Source organism: Heloderma suspectum, chromosome 6 (genome assembly GCF_057233095.1).
Source record: "Heloderma suspectum isolate Gila_16-S chromosome 6, 16-S_ref, whole genome shotgun sequence".
Lineage (NCBI taxonomy): Eukaryota > Metazoa > Chordata > Lepidosauria > Squamata > Helodermatidae > Heloderma > Heloderma suspectum.
The window spans coordinates 25,286,800-25,304,121 of NC_139463.1; the positions used below are offsets into that span (position 1 = coordinate 25,286,800).

The 17,322-nt window shown below is 43.3% G+C and overlaps 1 protein-coding gene across 9 annotated transcripts in view; it reads right to left on the reverse strand.

Annotated features, from left to right (window-relative positions):
• Positions 1-5,730: 5,730 nt before the first annotated feature.
• The window catches only part of FEZ1 (fasciculation and elongation protein zeta 1), a 67,415-nt gene continuing 55,823 nt past the window's right edge, over positions 5,731-17,322 (reverse strand). For all 9 annotated transcript variants that reach the window (XM_084808156.1, XM_084808161.1, XM_084808158.1 and 6 more), the window contains 2 exons: positions 8,537-8,602; positions 5,731-6,131 (listed from right to left, as the gene is read on the reverse strand). In XM_084808156.1, the coding sequence (XP_084664282.1) occupies positions 6,115-6,131; positions 8,537-8,602 (83 nt within the window). In that variant the 3' untranslated portion in view covers positions 5,731-6,114. The remainder of the gene's footprint in view (positions 6,132-8,536; positions 8,603-17,322) is intronic.

Here is a 17,322-nt window from a genome sequence, read left to right on the forward strand (position 1 = left end):
TCTCATTTGTGTGTACAGGGGGATTGAGTGGAAAGGGGTTAAATCTTCTCTGGGCAGCAACTGCAGAGCAGAGCGATCTCCCAATCCCATTGTAAAGCGGGGGCAGCTGCACCAAAGTGTCTGATGGGGGAGGAGGAAGAGGAGAAGACTCCTACCGTCTCGTCATTGCCGACATCACACCCACACAAAGCAGATCTAACACAATGGCAGAAGTACATGAGCAGGCAGTCGTGGTATCATTCTGGAACTGCAGAAAATACCGGACTTTCCCCGTTCAGAGAAAACACAGGAAAAGCAGGTAGAAGGCACAGGATGAACGCTGGAGGAGAACAACTTTGTATTAAGCACCTGGAAAATACCATGCCTGAAGAATGACAATCGCATTACAAAATCCTTGTGTAGCGAAGCCCTCTGCCTCTGGTTTGGCCTCCACATATTTGATGCAACATCTAACCACAGTGAACATGTAAGAACATCAGAAGAGTCCTGCCGGATGGATCAGACCAAAGAGTAGGAGAGGAAGCCTGGCAGCTTGGGCTAATGGTTTGCAGCTGGGTCTGGGTGGGACTCTGAAGACCAGGCTACATAAGCCTTAATTTCTGCTCTATCTGCTGCTGGAACGACACAGGTTCTAAGCGCTGCCTGGTGAACCTGCCATGTTTCTGACTCCTAACTACTGCTAAGACTCTGCTTGTCCTTTGGCTTTCTTCTCTGTGTTTGACCTTGGCTTTGTGCAATGATCTTGTTAATGCGCTCTCTGGTGGACTGCCCTTCCCTGTTTGATCTCAGCCTCTGTTTGCATTTTGGGCTGGCCCTGCCACCCAAGGCTGCCTCCACTCCTCAGGGCCTGACCAGCCAGTGCTATATTCTGGAACATTGGGGTCGGGAACAGTGGTGTAGTGCTTAATGTTGAATTGCAGGCACTCAACATGGCAGTCCCCAAGCCACACCCCCAAGGAGAGTGCAACACTGCAGGCAGTTGTATTGATCCATATCAGCAACACAGCAAAATGGATGCAAGTCAACCCAGTAGGTTGACTTGCAGTAGTTTCCACCTGATAGGAGCAGTGCTTTTGTAAAGCTAACGATCATTAATTGTCCATTCAAGACCTAACCACCCCAAAATGCTTTAAGGTACAACAAGGGAGACTATATAATTGCTGGGAAAATTCATTTCTCCTCCCAGTTGGTGTGAGGATTGCTGCTAAGCTCAGAGAGAAGAGGAAATTCTGGGGGCGGGGGGGTAGCAGATGAGGTCACTGTCCCTGCTAATTTAAAAAAGAAAAGTGCCAGCACTGCATCCCTGTGAGCTCTGGCTCCACTGCACCACTAGTCATAGAATCATGTCATAGAATCTTAGGGCTGGAAGGGGCCTACAAGACCATCAAGTCCAACCCCCTGCTCAATGCAGGAAGCCTGATTCTCAGGCGGTCTCCCAACCAAGTACTAACCAGGTCTGACCCTGCTTAGCTTCTGAGCTCAGACGACATTGTGCAACATTCCCTGCTGCATTTGGGTCAGAGCCAGGCTTGGACCAAGCTCAAGCAGGAGAGAATGCTTGCAAACCTCTTGCAAGCAATTCAATCCATTACTGTCGCAAATGGAAGCAAGGATGGATAGGATGTCCTGGTGAGAAGCCCAATAATTGTCTAAGTTCCCCCCTTTGATGAAACTGTTCCGACTTTTAAGTGTGTCTTCCTTTGCATTTTTATCAAACTCATATTTGTTGCACAAATCACACGCACCATTGTTGCAATGCCCTGTTATTTCTTCCTTTTTTATTTTTGTATTTCAAATGCATGGTCCATAAGAGAGAAACAAAGAGAAAAGTTATGAAAACCAAAGCAATAGAAAAATAGAAAAGCGGGTTGCACTAGGTTCAAGTCTCATCTTTGTTAAAAGACAATGTGATTCTTCAAAACTACTGTAGGAATTCTAAAATGATAGCATTGTATGACTACTATTTCCCCAGTAAGAATTTGATATGGAAAATCTGAGAGCAATGGACAATATAAGGGAAGACCCAAAAGAAGAAAGACCCAGAAAAATCTTAAGTGCAGAAAAAGGAAACCAATTCACAAATGAATTCAATATATTTATCATGATCCTCTTAAAACTACAATCCCTGAATGATGAGCCAGGTAGCAGGTCTCCAAATGGATGCAGCACATAACGTACCAGAAAGGGGCAACTTGCAATATCCAGAGCAAGGAATGAAACTGGCAGTTGGCACATGAACAACCTCCACTGTTAAGTCCCCTTGATAGATGAAATCTAAATGTATTCCTTTAGTCTAAGGTCATTTTGGAGTAAACTGCACCTTTGGGGGCAAACAGCAGCAGAGGAGGTGATTTTCAGCACGTAACCCATGCAGGACCTCAGTCCAAATCAGGAGCAACTTCCAGATCAGGGCCCCACAACTGCTTCTCTCCAAAAATAAAAGTGGCCAGTTTAAGCATGCTTTTTATTATTTATTTATTACAATTCTATGCCACCCAATAGTCGAAGCTCTCTCTTTGGTTTGGTCCTACACAGCAACTGTAAGACAGAAGCAACTCGCTAGGTTGACTTGCCTCCATTTTGTGAAGCAGTGCCTGCAGTGGGAGGGAAAAAAGGGAAGTGGGATGGCTAGTCAGACTCAATTATGTTCAGTGCTGGCTAGGAGTGGTCTGCTGAGGGCCCACTTCCCAGCATGGGCCCATCGACAAGAGCCCCTAGACTTGCTCCTCCTCTTCACCATGGCAACCCGCTTGGTCACCTGCCTCTCACTCTGGCCCAGACAACAGCAGCGGTGGTGAGGAGGAACAAGAGGTGCCACTGCCTATTTGCTCACTGCCTCTCTGCCTGTCAAGCAAGCAAATGAGAAAGAGGAGGACCAATAGCAGCTAGTGACAATGGTGGTGAGAAGTTAGACTCACTGAGGGAGGGGGCCCATGGAGGCATCTTGCCCAAAGGCCCTCACAACCCCGGAGCCAGCACTGCTTGCACACACAAAACTACCATGTCAAGGAGGAGGTTCAGCCTAGCTGAACCCCTGACCACAATGAATTTCTATGAGTGGAGAGACTCTCTGTTGTTTTTAATGAGGGAGTATTCAAATATGCAACTAGTGAACGTGGGTCTGGAACAGCTTTACTACTTGATTTTGTCAACCGGACCTTAAAAGCAAAAGTGGCTACACTCAACACCAGTTCACACACAGGTTCCTACATGGGAAGTTGTTGTGTGTTGAAAGGCCCTTCCCCTCTAATCTTCCTCAGCAAATGAGCCATTTTGTTTGTATCCAGAAGCCCTTGGATTCAAATCAAGGGCATCTCTACACCAGCCTAAAATCCTGCATTTAAAATGGGGCTTTCTGCTTCCGTTTTAAATGCAGGATCACAACTCCCTTTTCCACCTGCTTCCTTTTCCCCCTCCCCTTTCCCCCTCCTTCTCCCTGTATCTGAGTCTTCCATTATCTTTCATTGATCTTGCTCTTCTTCTTGCTGCTTTTCCTCTTTTCACAGAGGGAACTCAAGAGGAACACAACAGGATAGCTCATTATCTGCAATCTATTTAAAAACGGGACAAAGGGCATTTAGTGCAGGAGATGACTTGGAAGTTCACGGCGTCATGTAAACAGCCCGCAATCTTCCGTGAAGGAGCAATCTCAAGCGCAGGATAAAAGCTCTCTGTGAAGAAAGCCTAAATCAACTAAAAATTACATATATGACTGTTCAGCATTGGAAATGAACTTCACTGTGTTGAAGCTATGCCCACATGTTCAACTGCATTCCCTTCAAGGCACAGTCATGCACTGAGCCAGAGTCACAGAATCATAGATTTGGAAGGTACATCAGTGGTCACCTAGTCTACCCCCTGCTCAATTCAAGATCTGTAATGCAACAACAGCAGCAGGCTTAAATGCCTCCAGCGAAGGACAGCCCACCGCTGCCTGAATGAATCAAGAAGAGAATCATTTTTAAATAAATACTGTTGAGCAAAATTATATCCTTGATTAGGAGCTGTTTCTTTCCCTTTTTCCCCCTCCTCTTGTAACTCCTAGATCAGCTTTCCCCAACCTGGTGCCTTCCAAATGTGTTGAATTACAACTCCCATCATCCCCCAGCCAACAAAATGGCCATTGGCTGCATTCAGCTTCTGGGAATTGTAGTCCAACACATCTAGAGGGCACCAGGTTGGGGAAGGCTGACCTAGATCCTTGCCCCTCCAAGAAGGTTTCTTGCAACAGGCATCCCATAGGGGCACAGGAGTAGCCCATGGCCTACCAATTACTCAGCCCAGTGAGCAGAAAAAAGCCCAAAGGGAAACCAGCATGGTCCTGCTGTTGATACTTGGAAGAACCAGTTGCTGGGACAAAAGAGCACCTGGAGAGAAAAGCCTGAGAGGATCAATAAACGTGGCTCATTGCATCTTGACCCTAGATTAAAGTCACTTTTATTGGAGCATGCAGACTGGTCTCCCACAGGAGAGAGATTTCAGTCTTACCGATAATAATGGCACGTGGTTAGTAAGAGGGCCACGTGCAAAGGAGAGCAGGAATCTGGAATGGTCCAGTTGATCATGCAGGAGAAACACCCAGTGCTCTTTTTCATCTGGTTACTCTGATGGTGTGATGAAAGAATCAAGCAATATTTGGCCTATGCCCCGCTTATGCATCAAGACGCAGCTCTGCATTTGACATAGAGCTTCCACAAAGAGCCAATTCACATGACTGAACTTTGGGTTGAGTTGACCTACATCATGTCTGGCTGCACAGTGACAGTGCCGTTTCAGCAGGTACTCAGCCAATATATTAAATTCTATAGCTGTACATTTGTATCCCCTCTCCCTCTGAGTTCCTCCAAAGACCTCAGCATGGCAATTTTACCCTCATAAGATTCCTTCACTGAGAGATGGAGATGATAGTTTGCCCAAGGCCCCCAAGAACAGATTTGGACTTGGGCATCTCCAGGTCCAAGCCTGATATTCCAGACAGAACCCCATAGTAGTTCTTGACCCTTGATTAAGGAGCCAAGGCAAAACATTCAAAAGTGGGCTCACAGTGGCATGATAAATTTACAGGTGTGCGCATAGCCCAAATCAAAGTAATTCATCACAAGACCGCTTCACACAATACATGCTGCTCACAACTCAACATGCCCATTCTGTTTTGTGCATCAGCCCTGAAGTATAAGGACGCCTCATGGCTCTGGATCCATTTCCTACCCACCCACCTCAAAATTGAGATTTCAGTAGAATCTTTTTTGTGGATTTGTTTTGTTGGCTATTTCCCCCCCTGCACAAACAACATGATATAATAATATCCTAACCAGCTCTACATAATTACTAATTGATCTGTGTTGTGATTATGCAGAAAGGAGAGACATTTGTTACTTCTAATTCTAATCTCATCTAGTGAGGTGGAGGTATATTATACAAATGATAGGCAGATCTCAGGCATGAAGAGTTTTTCATACCTTCCATCTTTCTGGGTTTTTTAGCAATTAGTTATTTGATTATTTCCCCCTTCCCACAGAGGGTTTTAAAATCTATCCTATTTTTCTGGTTGGCACATAGTAAATCACCTCTAGAATCAGCCAAAAAATCTCTGCAATCAAATACTTTCCTGTTCAAAGTTTAGATTAATTTGGTTTCTTTCTCTGGAACATTAAAAAGTTCAGCAATTAGATTTCTTTTCTCTCTTTTTTTTGCAACAGACCATCTCTCCAAGAAGTGTGACAACGTTTTAATTAAATGAAAGTTTATTTCAGTATTCAAATTAGTCTCATAGCTGCTTGAGGGAAAGATGGGCTTGAGAATACATGGTGTATGGTGAAGTACTGCCTCCTCAAAGATGGAGGTGGGAGGGAGGGGGGGGAGAGAGAGAGAGAGAGAGAGAGAGAGAGAGAGAGAGACTAGCAGCCCTTACCTTCACTTATGCATTCAAATGTTTACTACAACTAGAAATCGACAGTGAAGGAAAGAGTTTTGCTCATGTTTAATCCAAGTTAACGCTATACATCCTTAAATAAACAGTTCAAAAGTTTACATTATGTCATGCAGTCCCTGTGATGTAATGACACACTGGCCTTGTTGTCTCCTGTTGGTTTCATGATGTTCAGAGCCTGGAGCTTAGGTAGGACAGAGAACTGGAAGAAAAAGGGTGTGGGGGGGTGAGGAACAAAACAATTCAGAACAGGGACATTTATGGTCAATTGGAGATATATATTTTTACTGTTGAGCAGAACTTTAGTGTAGGTAAGCATCTAGTACCCAGCATCCTTCAGAAACTTTCTTGGCTAGAATAGCTAACCTTGCAACATTGGCCAATACATTTGGGTTAGAAGGCGCATATATATTTCTGCTGTTTCCTCTATGCAGCACACCTTCCATCCGTTGACAAAGTAGTACAAGTGAACCAGTTGCTTCAAAGCAAACATCCAAGCCATGTACCAGCATCCAGCTCCTTGGGCAGAGTCCACTGCCGTGCTGATGCATATCCTGGGACACACCCACCCCCATGCTGGGCAGCCATGTCCGAAAGCTGCCCTCTCTGTTGATTTCCCACAATGCCCCTGATTGCTCTGGGACATTGTGGGGAATTTACATGGTGGCTCCAAGCTGCCTGGCACTCATTACAGCACTGCTAGCCACCAGCTAAGTCCAGGGCCCACCAAAATGGGAGGGGGCCCACTAAAGGCCCCCCTCAGACCTGGAGCCAGCCCTGCAAAGGTCCCAGATGATGCACTAGAAGCCACCTTTATAAGTGGAGTGAAGGACTTGGGGATGCAGAGGTTTTGTCAGGGCTCAGATATGCTAATTGGCCGCACAACATTTCTGCAAGGCACACAGCAACTGCGCTGATCTCTACATTGCTTTTTCATCTGTTCCGCACAGAGTATATCCAGACATACCTAATTTTAGGAATGAGCCCACTGTAGAAGCACACTGTCTAATTTGATTGTGGTCAGATGTACAATCTTCTCCTTTAAAAGAACAGGGTGAAACAGTTCTTCCTGTCTGTAGCAGAAGCTGATATGCACAGTGATGTAAACTGGTGTGATCACTGTTTCCTTTCTCCCAGAAAAGCAGATTCAATATTTTAAAAACTGATTCTGCTTCTTTCTTTTATTTTCTTTTGAAAAGGGGGAGGCAGAAGAGGTAAATGTACATTTTATGGAATGTATGTACATGCAGCACTTTGAAAATACAAATAAAATAGTTGGCCTGTCAAAAGCTAACGCTTGATTTGCTGGCAAGTATGTCTGTTCAAAGGGGTTGCAAAGGCAAGGGGAAGTCAGGTTCAAGCTGCAGAAGAAGAAGAAACCCTGTATGGATGCTAATTTGTTTATCCACAATGAGCCTGGAAAATTGCAGACTTAGGATATAGCCCATACAGAGATGTGCAAAAACCCATGCAATATGAAACTGTATCTTGTGGGGTGGGGGGTAGCTCAGGCTCTGAAGCAGAAGCTCCTGTGTGGAGACTATCCTATGCTCCTGATCTTTTGGGAGGAATCATAGCTCATTGGTGGGGCACATGCCTTGCGTGGAGATCTCAGGTGCAACCCTTGGCACCTCTAGTTAAAAGGATCAGGTAATCGGTGATAAGAAAGATCCCCTGCCAGAAATCCTTGAGAGCTGCTGCGAGCCATAGTTAAGGATGGGGGAGAAATGTGTCCGATGTTCATGTTAATGCAAACTTACCAAATTTCGCACTTTCAAACCTATATGTACACCGAAATGTATTTATCCTTCAAAATTCACACTTCTCCAAATTTTGCTATGAGAGTTCTCCAATCAAAACATCCAAACAATCATGCGTATATTAAGGGACAGAGCACACAAATACATATATTTGTGAAAAAAACATTACAAATTGCATCGTATTAGGAAAATTGCACACAAAAATGCATACATTGGGAAAAGTTACACAAAAAATGTATGCGTAAGGAGAAATGTGCGCAAAAATGTGTACAAAATGTTGCACAAACCTTTTCTTTGAAAAACTTTAAACTGATTAAACTGATTTGGGGGTTGGACTCGATGGCCTTGTAGGCCCCTTCCAGCCCTACTATTCTCCTATTCTATGATGTGGAAACAGGATGAACTGAACGAAAGACTGGAAAAATTAGAAACTGAGAAAAACTCAGATTTGTTGATCTGTAGCATCAGTAGACTACAGGTGGGCAACTTTGGGAGGTCCGGGGGCCATTCCCCCTCCCCCAGATCCCCCTGCAGGCCACACACACACACATACACACCCCCTGTACAGGTGCCAAAAACGGGGGATGGGCTCAAAAAACTTTACAAAATAGCATCTGTAGCAGCTACGGAGCATCAAAAGAGTCAAAATTAGCTTGCAAACAGATTCCATTTTGTTTGCAAAAAAAAAATGGGGGGTAAAAATTGGGGAGTGGCAGGGACTGTGGTGGCCACACACAGCCTGCAGCCGCATGTTGCCTTTCTCTGTAGTAGACCATGCTGGGCTGAATGGACCATTGGCTGAATGGACCAATATAAGGCAGCTTCCCTTGTTTCTATGGATAGTTACCTTTTAAAATGTAGTCAGTTAGCAACGTAGGGACCTTTTCATTGTCCTCCTTCATTGCAAAAAGAACTGAGGAAAGAAGTCAGAAAAAAACATTAGTATGTCATTCCAAGGGACTACCTTGTCCCATTACAAGTTACCCCTGCACTGAGATCATCAACTGAGGCCTTCAGAATAACCTTCTAAGGTTAGGTGCACTGCTCCCAGTAAGAGGGGCCTTTTCCTGGGGATGCACCGTAGTTGGGGAATGTTTTTCAGGCACATGTTCGCAGAGCAACGACTTTAGTGGCTTTTACATTGCAACCCTCTGCATGTTTACTCAGAACTGTGTTCAACAGGACTTACTGCCAAGCAGGGATGCATGGACTTCGTTAAATCCATTCCACCTTTGTTTCATGGATTGTCTGGTGTCTTTTGTTCTGTCGTCTGCTCATTTACAGAATTGGATTATTATTTTTTTTAGAAAAACAAAATTTCTAGTTTTAGAAAAACTAGAATTTTGTTCCCGTTTGTAAATGTGCATTTCTGCAAATCCCCCCTCCCCCAAAACAAAAACTGATCCGTAAGTCTGGAAGAAGCCAGTTCATTGCAGAATCTGCAAGTCAGGTCCATAGAAATTTGAACTCATTTGAATCTGTTGCTGATTTCTCTGGCATCCCTACGCCCAGGTAAGTAGGCATAAAGATTGCAGTCTTGGATATTGGATGAGCACTGATTTTACAATATCTAATCTCAACCTGTTGCATTTATGGCCATAATACTAATGCTCCTGATGTTATGATTAGTTGTTGATTTCTAGCAGGTTGTTATTCATTCATTCATTCCATTAATTTATTACATTTCTATACCACCCAATAACCAAAGCTCTCTCAGTGGGATACAAAAATGAAAACCCTAAAATACAACATGATAAAAACATAATGTAAAACTATTAACATAAAAAAATTAAAAGAGTTTGAAATAGCTAAAAACAGTTATCAATAAACTATCAAAACCTGATAAAACAACTAACATCAAAAAGGCCCAACATAAGCCATCAAATGCCTAGGAGTAGGCATTTTGGTTTTGGTTCTGAAGATGTGATATTATTTACTGGTCAGTGTTTAAGTTGTTGTTGTTATTGTTATTGTTGTGAGCCAGTGTAGTGTAGTGTTGAGAGTGACAGACTGGGAGCCGGGAGATCCGGGTTCTAGTCCCCACTCAGCCATGGAAGCTCACTGGGTGACTTTGGGCCAGTCACAGACTCTCAGCCCAACCTACCTCACAGGGTTGTTGTTGTGAGGATAAAATGGAGAGGAGGAGGATAATGTAAGCCACCTTGGGTTCCTTGCAAGAGGAAAAAAGGTGGGATACAAATGCAATAAATAAATAAATAAATATTATTATTATTAATTCTTGTAAGCTACCTCAGGGGCCATGTACAGAAAGGCAGGATAGAAATGCCTCATAATATAATCATTCAAAAGCGCAAGAGCCTCTTGGGTTCAGTCATACCTATGCTCCTCAACTCATGTGTGGGGCTCCCCATGGCATCTATTTATTCCTAAACAAGGTGCAGCTCTATGCAGACAGATTTCCCCTCCACTGAAGTGCATCCTGCATGCACAAGAGCTCCGTATGTTTTTCAAACCCCATGAGGAGTTTTGGATGAGAGAATGGAGGTTGCACATCTCACTACTGTCATAGCCCTATGCAGGTGTTCAGCCCAAGACATGAGAGCTTAAGTATGTAGTGAGTGCAGGGGTTGCGTATACAGGCCCTGGCCCCATCCCTACCAGCCTTGACCTTCCTGTGTTGACACAGAAGGTGTGAAGGGGGCTTCTACAGGTATTCGGTTGAACATGTTTAAAAACATATCTACAAAAGTTTTCAGGCTTCCCATTTGCCTACAGTCTTCCACTCACCTTCAAGCAAATGTGCATAGAAGCCCCCTTCCAGATCAACATGGGAACTGGAGGAGTTGGGAAGCACAAGATCACTGGGGGGAGGTATCTGTGCCCCACACTCCCAGCACACTTAAGCCCCCTCATGTATGAGGCTGAACGCCTGCATAGGGCTAAAATGACAGAAGAACCTACACTTGAAAGAGTCCGATTAATTCTAGCTATTAAATGCAACGGCGCCTTGACAGTCCTATGAATGGCTTTCTTAGCACAGTGGCTAAATTTAGCCATTATCGAAGCAAAGGTGTTACTCTTTCTCATAACATGTGAACTAGCCTTTAAGAACAAGATCTGTGGAATACAAGATCGACCCGCAATTAGGGATGCTGGAGGAATTCAATCTTTACTCATTCCTGTATGAAACGTCCTGATCCAGCATGTCTCTTCTTACGTTCACTTCCCGGACTAATGTTCACATCTGAACAGATTTTCCACTTTTGTGAACATTGAAGCATGATTCTCAGCTATTAAAATGTATCAAAATAAGCATTTAAATATATATTATGAGCAGTGATGCAACTAGCGCCGGAACTTGAGCCCACAGTCTAAGACCTCGGAGCCTTGCAGACCACAAAATAACCACCCAGATGGCAGGTAATGATGGCAGTGGCAAAGAGGCCCAGTGGTCGCAGCGCCTAGGCTGGTATGGGCATGCGAGTGCCCATGGGAACTAATGCAGCTCGCTGCAGAACCCTTTCTTGCTTCTTATTTTTCAAAACATTTCAAAGTTAGGGGGTACCCAGGGTTGTATACGGTTGCAGTTGCTCATATTATTATTTTTACTTTATTTGATTTGATTTCATTTATTAAATTTCTATACCGCCCCATAGCCGAAGCTCTTTGAGCGGTTCACAAACATCAAAACACACTAAAATACATTATTTAAAGTATAAAGTATTCACGTAAGGACATAAAACAGATAGCACACACAACAACAGCATATACCTAAAACAATTTAAAACAATCAGCCAGAGACCATCCAGTAAATATATATAAAGTAAAATAATATATTTTTATTAATATAACATGTATTACAATATGTTAACATAAAATTTTATATTAATATAAAATATATTAAAATTATATATACACGTATAGTAAATACACACACACACACACACACATACATATATATATATATATATATATATAATATTTGTCTGCAGCAAAATGGTGCTGATTCCCCAGTAAATGTGTTTCCCATCCAGGCAACAGAAGCAAACTCCATTTTATTCCTGTAGTCACGATGGTGCTATGATTTAAGTGTGTTTAACTCGAAAAATTCCACATGAGTTTGTTTGTTTAATCAAGGTTGACAAACTGTTCCTTGGTGTGTGTTTTTGCTCTAACACATCAGGAATGTGGAAGCAGCTGTAAAACATGGAACAGCCATGGGAGGAGGAAAAACAGACATGTTAGTTCTGCACTTTACAACTGATGCTATAGAATGTGACTGTCTAAGGGGCGGGGGGTGCCCTGTAGGACCAGTACATTCAGGGTTAAAACTATCTAGCTGTACCACTGGCTTAGAGAAAAAAAATATGCATTGAAATATGTATTTTTGAGAGAAAACAAGCATTTAAATACATCTTTAAGTGTACTTTGAAACATTTTTTTTTTTAAATTGAGGAGAAATGTGGAAACTGAATGGAATTCTGAGTAAAAACCTGCAAAAGTACGATCACAAATAGCCAGTCTGTCCCATTGCTTCTCAGAATGTGGGAAAGTAACATACAAATCAGATGTTAGTCACATTACTTCATGCTCTGTTGGTAGCAACTTGAATACCAGCGATTCAAGGCCTGTATTTTGGGGGGTTGGTTGGTCTTTGAATCTTATTCAGGGACATTTCTTCCAGCTCAGTAACTGATCTCATCTAAATATATCTTATGTTTGCATCACAGTCTGATGCAGTGTTGCACCCCAGTTAATTAGAAAAAAAAACAAATTTATCCCTGGTAACCTCTTTGCCAAGGCTTTGCCTCTAGACACAAATTGTCACTTGCACAAAACTCGCTCTGTGCATAAAACAGCCATTCATAGCACTTCGCTCTTTTCAAGAGAACTAAGACCGTATTTGTTCCAGTCAGTTCAAAACACAGTTGCCATGGAGACTCAAAAGGAGACAGATGATTCTCCCAGAATGCACCAAGGCCTGTCACAACATCGCAACCCTTCCATTTTGGTTCCACAAATTGTTCACTCAGAGTTAGAGGCTAAATCCTCTAGCGGCTAGCCAGTGAACTTGGACATTTATGAAATAGCTTCTGAAGTTGCAAAGCATTCTAGAACATGCTGGTTTTTTAGGGCAGAAGCTATTAAGCGGCAGCAACAACAAAAAGGAGGTGTAATTATCTGATAATAGATAAGTAGAAGATGAATTAGCCATAACAATTCATAGAAGTATTTAAAAAAAGAAATGAATGCCCATCTCAACAATATTCACCTTGGAGAAGCTGTACTTTCCCCACTGGGCCACCCTTGAGTACTTTTCATACATGACAAAGAATGTGTGTAGAGGGGGCAATTGGGATCACGCTCGCTTCCATTCTCTACACAGCATACTCTGTGCAGTTGCTGGCATTGGCACTACTCTCAACTTCCTTTCCAGGGCATCCAGATGGGGACCACAAGGGAGCAAATAGTTAAATCCCCTCTCTGCCCAAATCACAGTCCTGATCCAGATTGGGTTCCCTTGCAGCTTCATTTAGGAAACACAAAAGGGCCAGTCTTGTGCTTAATGTCATAGGCAGTGGTGTGGAGGAGCTAGGGCTCGCTGGGACAAAACATTGGCACTTTTGATTAGCAGGGACGCTGATGTCACCTGCCACCCCACACAGAATTCCCTACTCCTGCTGAGCTTAGCTGCAATCCTCACAGTAACTGGGGTCGGGGGAATGAATTTTCTCAGCATCCGTTTATAGTTGTGAGCTATCCCTGTTGTAATGCAAAGTATTTGGGGGTGGCCTGACCTTGAATGGGCAATTAAGACACATTAACTTTATAAAAGAGAAAGGTGAAATCTGCTAAACTTGGTTTGTTGATATGGATCAACACAGTTGCCTGAAATTTTAGACTCTCCTTGGAGGTGTGGCTATGAGAACTGTTGTGATGAGCATCTACATTTCAAAATTTACCACTACACCACTGTTTACATCTAGTTTGGCCCTCACAAGTTATGCTGAACAATTATATGGGAAGGGGGCAAGGATGTTGGGGGAGGGAATCCCACTCTATATGCTTTCATTGTAAAGTATGAAGAGGGTTTAAGCCCTATGTAATCATTCAGCCTGCACACATGAGGATTAAAAGAGCACAGGGGCAAAGACATGCTGCACACAACCTTTACCCCGCAATATCCCTGGGCACTCAGGTGCCTCAAAAGACCTGTGCATGTTTAGCGCTAATCTCCACACATTCAACTGAATGCATAAGTATTCACACACACACACACACACACACACACCTTTGATTTTTCCACATTTTGTTGTGTTACAACTTGGAATTAAAATGGATTTAATTAGCATTTCTACCATTTAATTTTCACATCTGGAGCCTGGAATTTTTTGCCCATTCTTCTTGGCAAAATTGCTCAAGCTCTGTCAGGCTGGATGGGGACCATTGGTGAACAGCAATTTTAAAGTCTTGCCACAGATTCTCAATTGGATTGAGGTCTGGGCTTTGACTGGGGCATTCTGTAACTTCTGTAAACCTCCCAGAGAGCTTCAGCTATGGGGCGGTATAAAAATGCAAACAACAACAACAATAATAATTCCAAGATGTTCAAGTTCTTGTTTGTAAACCACTCCAGTGTAATTTTGGCTGTGTGTTTAGGGTCATTGGCTTGCTGGAAGGTGAACGTCCGCTCCAGCCCCAGGTCCCTTGCAGACTGAAACAGGTTTTCCTCTAGAATTGCCCTGTATTTGGCTCCATCCATCTTGCCCTCAATCCTGACCAGTCCCTGCCGATGAAAAGCATCCCCACAATATGATGCTGTCACCACCATGCTTCACCATGGGGATGGTGTTCTCAGGGCAATGAGCACTGTTGGCTTTGTGCCACATATAGCATTTTGTGGTAAGGCCAGAAAGTTTAATTTTGGTCTCATCAGACCAGAGAACCTTTTTCCATATGTTTGCTGTGTCTCCCACATGCCTTTTGGCAAAATCCAAATGGGATTTGATATGGGGTTTTTCCAGCAATGGCTTTCTTCTCGCCACTGTTCCATAAAGCCCAGTTTTGTGGAGTATCCAGGTGATAACTGTCCCATGGACAGTTTCTCCCATCTCAGCTGTGGGTCTTTCCAGCAGCTTCAGAGATACCATTGGCCTCTTGATTGCTTCTCTGACTAATGCCCTCCTTACCCTGTCAATGAGTTTTTGTGAACGGCCTTCTCTAGGCAGAGTTGCGGTTGTGCCATATTCTTTCCGTTTTGTAATAATGGATTTAACGGTGCTCTGCGGGACTTGTTTTGATAGCTCCTTGGACTTCATGGTGCTGTTCGTTCAGATACACTCTCCCACAAACACTGGGGCCTTCCAGAAACAGGTTTATTTAATCTGAGGTAGGTGACATTTGAACTGCACACAGGTGGACTCAATTCAACTAATTATGTGACTTCTGATCGCAGTTGGTTGCACCAGAGTTTATTTAGGGGTGTCACCACAAAGGGGGTGAATACTTATGCAATCCAGACTTTTCAGTTTTTTATTTGTAAATCATTTTGTAAAATATGTAGATTTTCTCCCACTTCAACATTATGGACTATTTTGTGTAGATCAGCGACAAGAAATCCTAATTAAAGCCATTTTAATTCCAAAATGTGGAAAAGTCAAAGGGGGGCGAATACTTATGCAAGGCACTGCAATTGGGAAACCTACCTTATCAGGGACACTGATTGCAGGGAAGATTGCAAGCACATCTATCTGAATTAACCCACCCCCTTGTATACCTTTGTATTCACTGTGCTAAGAAATACAGAGGAGCAGGTCTATGGGGAGATTAGGGATGACGGCTTGCGTGTATGCCCTTACCTTCACAGCCCTTCTAACCTTCTCATGTGCAGCTTTTCTTGGGCTGCTTACCCCAACTGGGCACTTTCCAGAGATGTTGGACTCCAACTTCCATCATCCCCAGCAAGCACACAGCTGGAGATAATGGGAGCTATAGTCCAGCACCTCTGGAGGGCTCCAGGTGTGGGATGGCTGGTGTACAGCTTTATTATTCTGAATCTGTGGGAATACAATTCAAAGGCAGGTTTATACAAACAGGCAAACGCAAGCATTCTCCGTTAAGAGCTTTTGTTCCCAGTATAGTACTTGCAGGGAAGATACAAGGGACTTGCTGTTTTCAAATATTTTTAAAGGTGTCAGGATGAAGAAAACCCATCTGTTCAAATACAACAAGAATTAATGAGTTTCAGCTCCAGAAATGTGTGGGTTAAACAGCAGGAAAATGTACCAAATTACATGAGCATTATACTAATGGAACAAGCCGCTTAAGGACATTGTGGGATTCTCTTCTCTTTCACTCTCCCCCTCTTTTTTTAACTATATACCTGAGCGTTAAACAAGTATTTTGAAAAACATGTAATTATTTCTACTAGAGGTAAGCAATACATGGCCCATTGGCCAGATGTGCCTCCCCTGGACTATTTTGTGGCCCCCACTGCCACTGCTGTCGAATTTGTGGCAGCGGCAGCAAAAAAGTGGTGATTTGCCACCGAAATTTGGTGGTGCAGTGGCAGAGGCAAAGAACAGGCATTCGTTCTTAAGCCAAGCCTCCCAGAAGCACGATTTTGCTTCTCAACAAGGCGTATGTCCCCCACAGGTCTTGTTTTAAGGACAAATCACTGCCTGTATGCTGGTCTGAGCTCCATGCTGCTGAATTTTGGCAGTGAATGGTGGTGCGGCAGCAGAGAGCGTTGGTGCTGCCCAGTGGAGCACCAAGGTATCCAAGGTGCTGGACCTTGGATAGCTCTTTTAGAGTTCTGGCTGGTTCTGACTAAAACCCTGAATGGATTCACAGCCCGCCAAAATCAGAGCCACCAGCCTCCACTGGTGCAGCCTCTGATGGGTTCGGGAGAGGCGGGGAGAGGAGAGATTGGCCACTTGACTCCTGGCCTACCCGTAAATTACACCGTCAGAATTAACAACTACATACATACCTATTAATTTCAAACATTAACATCACACCTCAGGATCTTTGGGATGTGGCCCCAGCCACTGCTGACATGTGACCTTCAGTTTACTTGCCTGGAACTACTTTGGCCCTTGGGCCAAAAAAGGTTACCTGCCCCTGCCTTTGGCTGAAGAATGAAGCTTTTCATTTCTACCACGTTGCATGTTCTCTCTATAATATTCTTTAAATAGCATATGGCTGACGTTTATCGTGAATTTTATCTCAGAGAGAGAGAGAGAGAGAGAGAGGAGAATGTCCTATTCCTTTTTAAAGCATATTTTAGACAGGCATATTGAGGACACCTTACATACAGAAGAGGTACTGGCATATGTGTATTATATTCCTCTGCTTACTTTGAAATGTACACCCCGTCTCTCTTTTATCAAAACAAAAGCAGCAAAATGGGTTTTTAAAAATAACAATACAAAAATGAACAGGAGCCATATAAATTCATCACAATAACAACTGCGGCTGTAATTCTATACACCCTTACATGGGAGTAAGCCCAACTGAACTCAATGAGATCTACTTACTTCTGAGTAGGCATGTATAGTGATTGCACTATAAGGCTGCAATTCTAAGCATATTTACTAAGGAGTAAGTTCTGCTGAAGTCAATGAGTAAGCATGCTTAGGATTACACTGCACAGCACCAAAGTCCTAATAT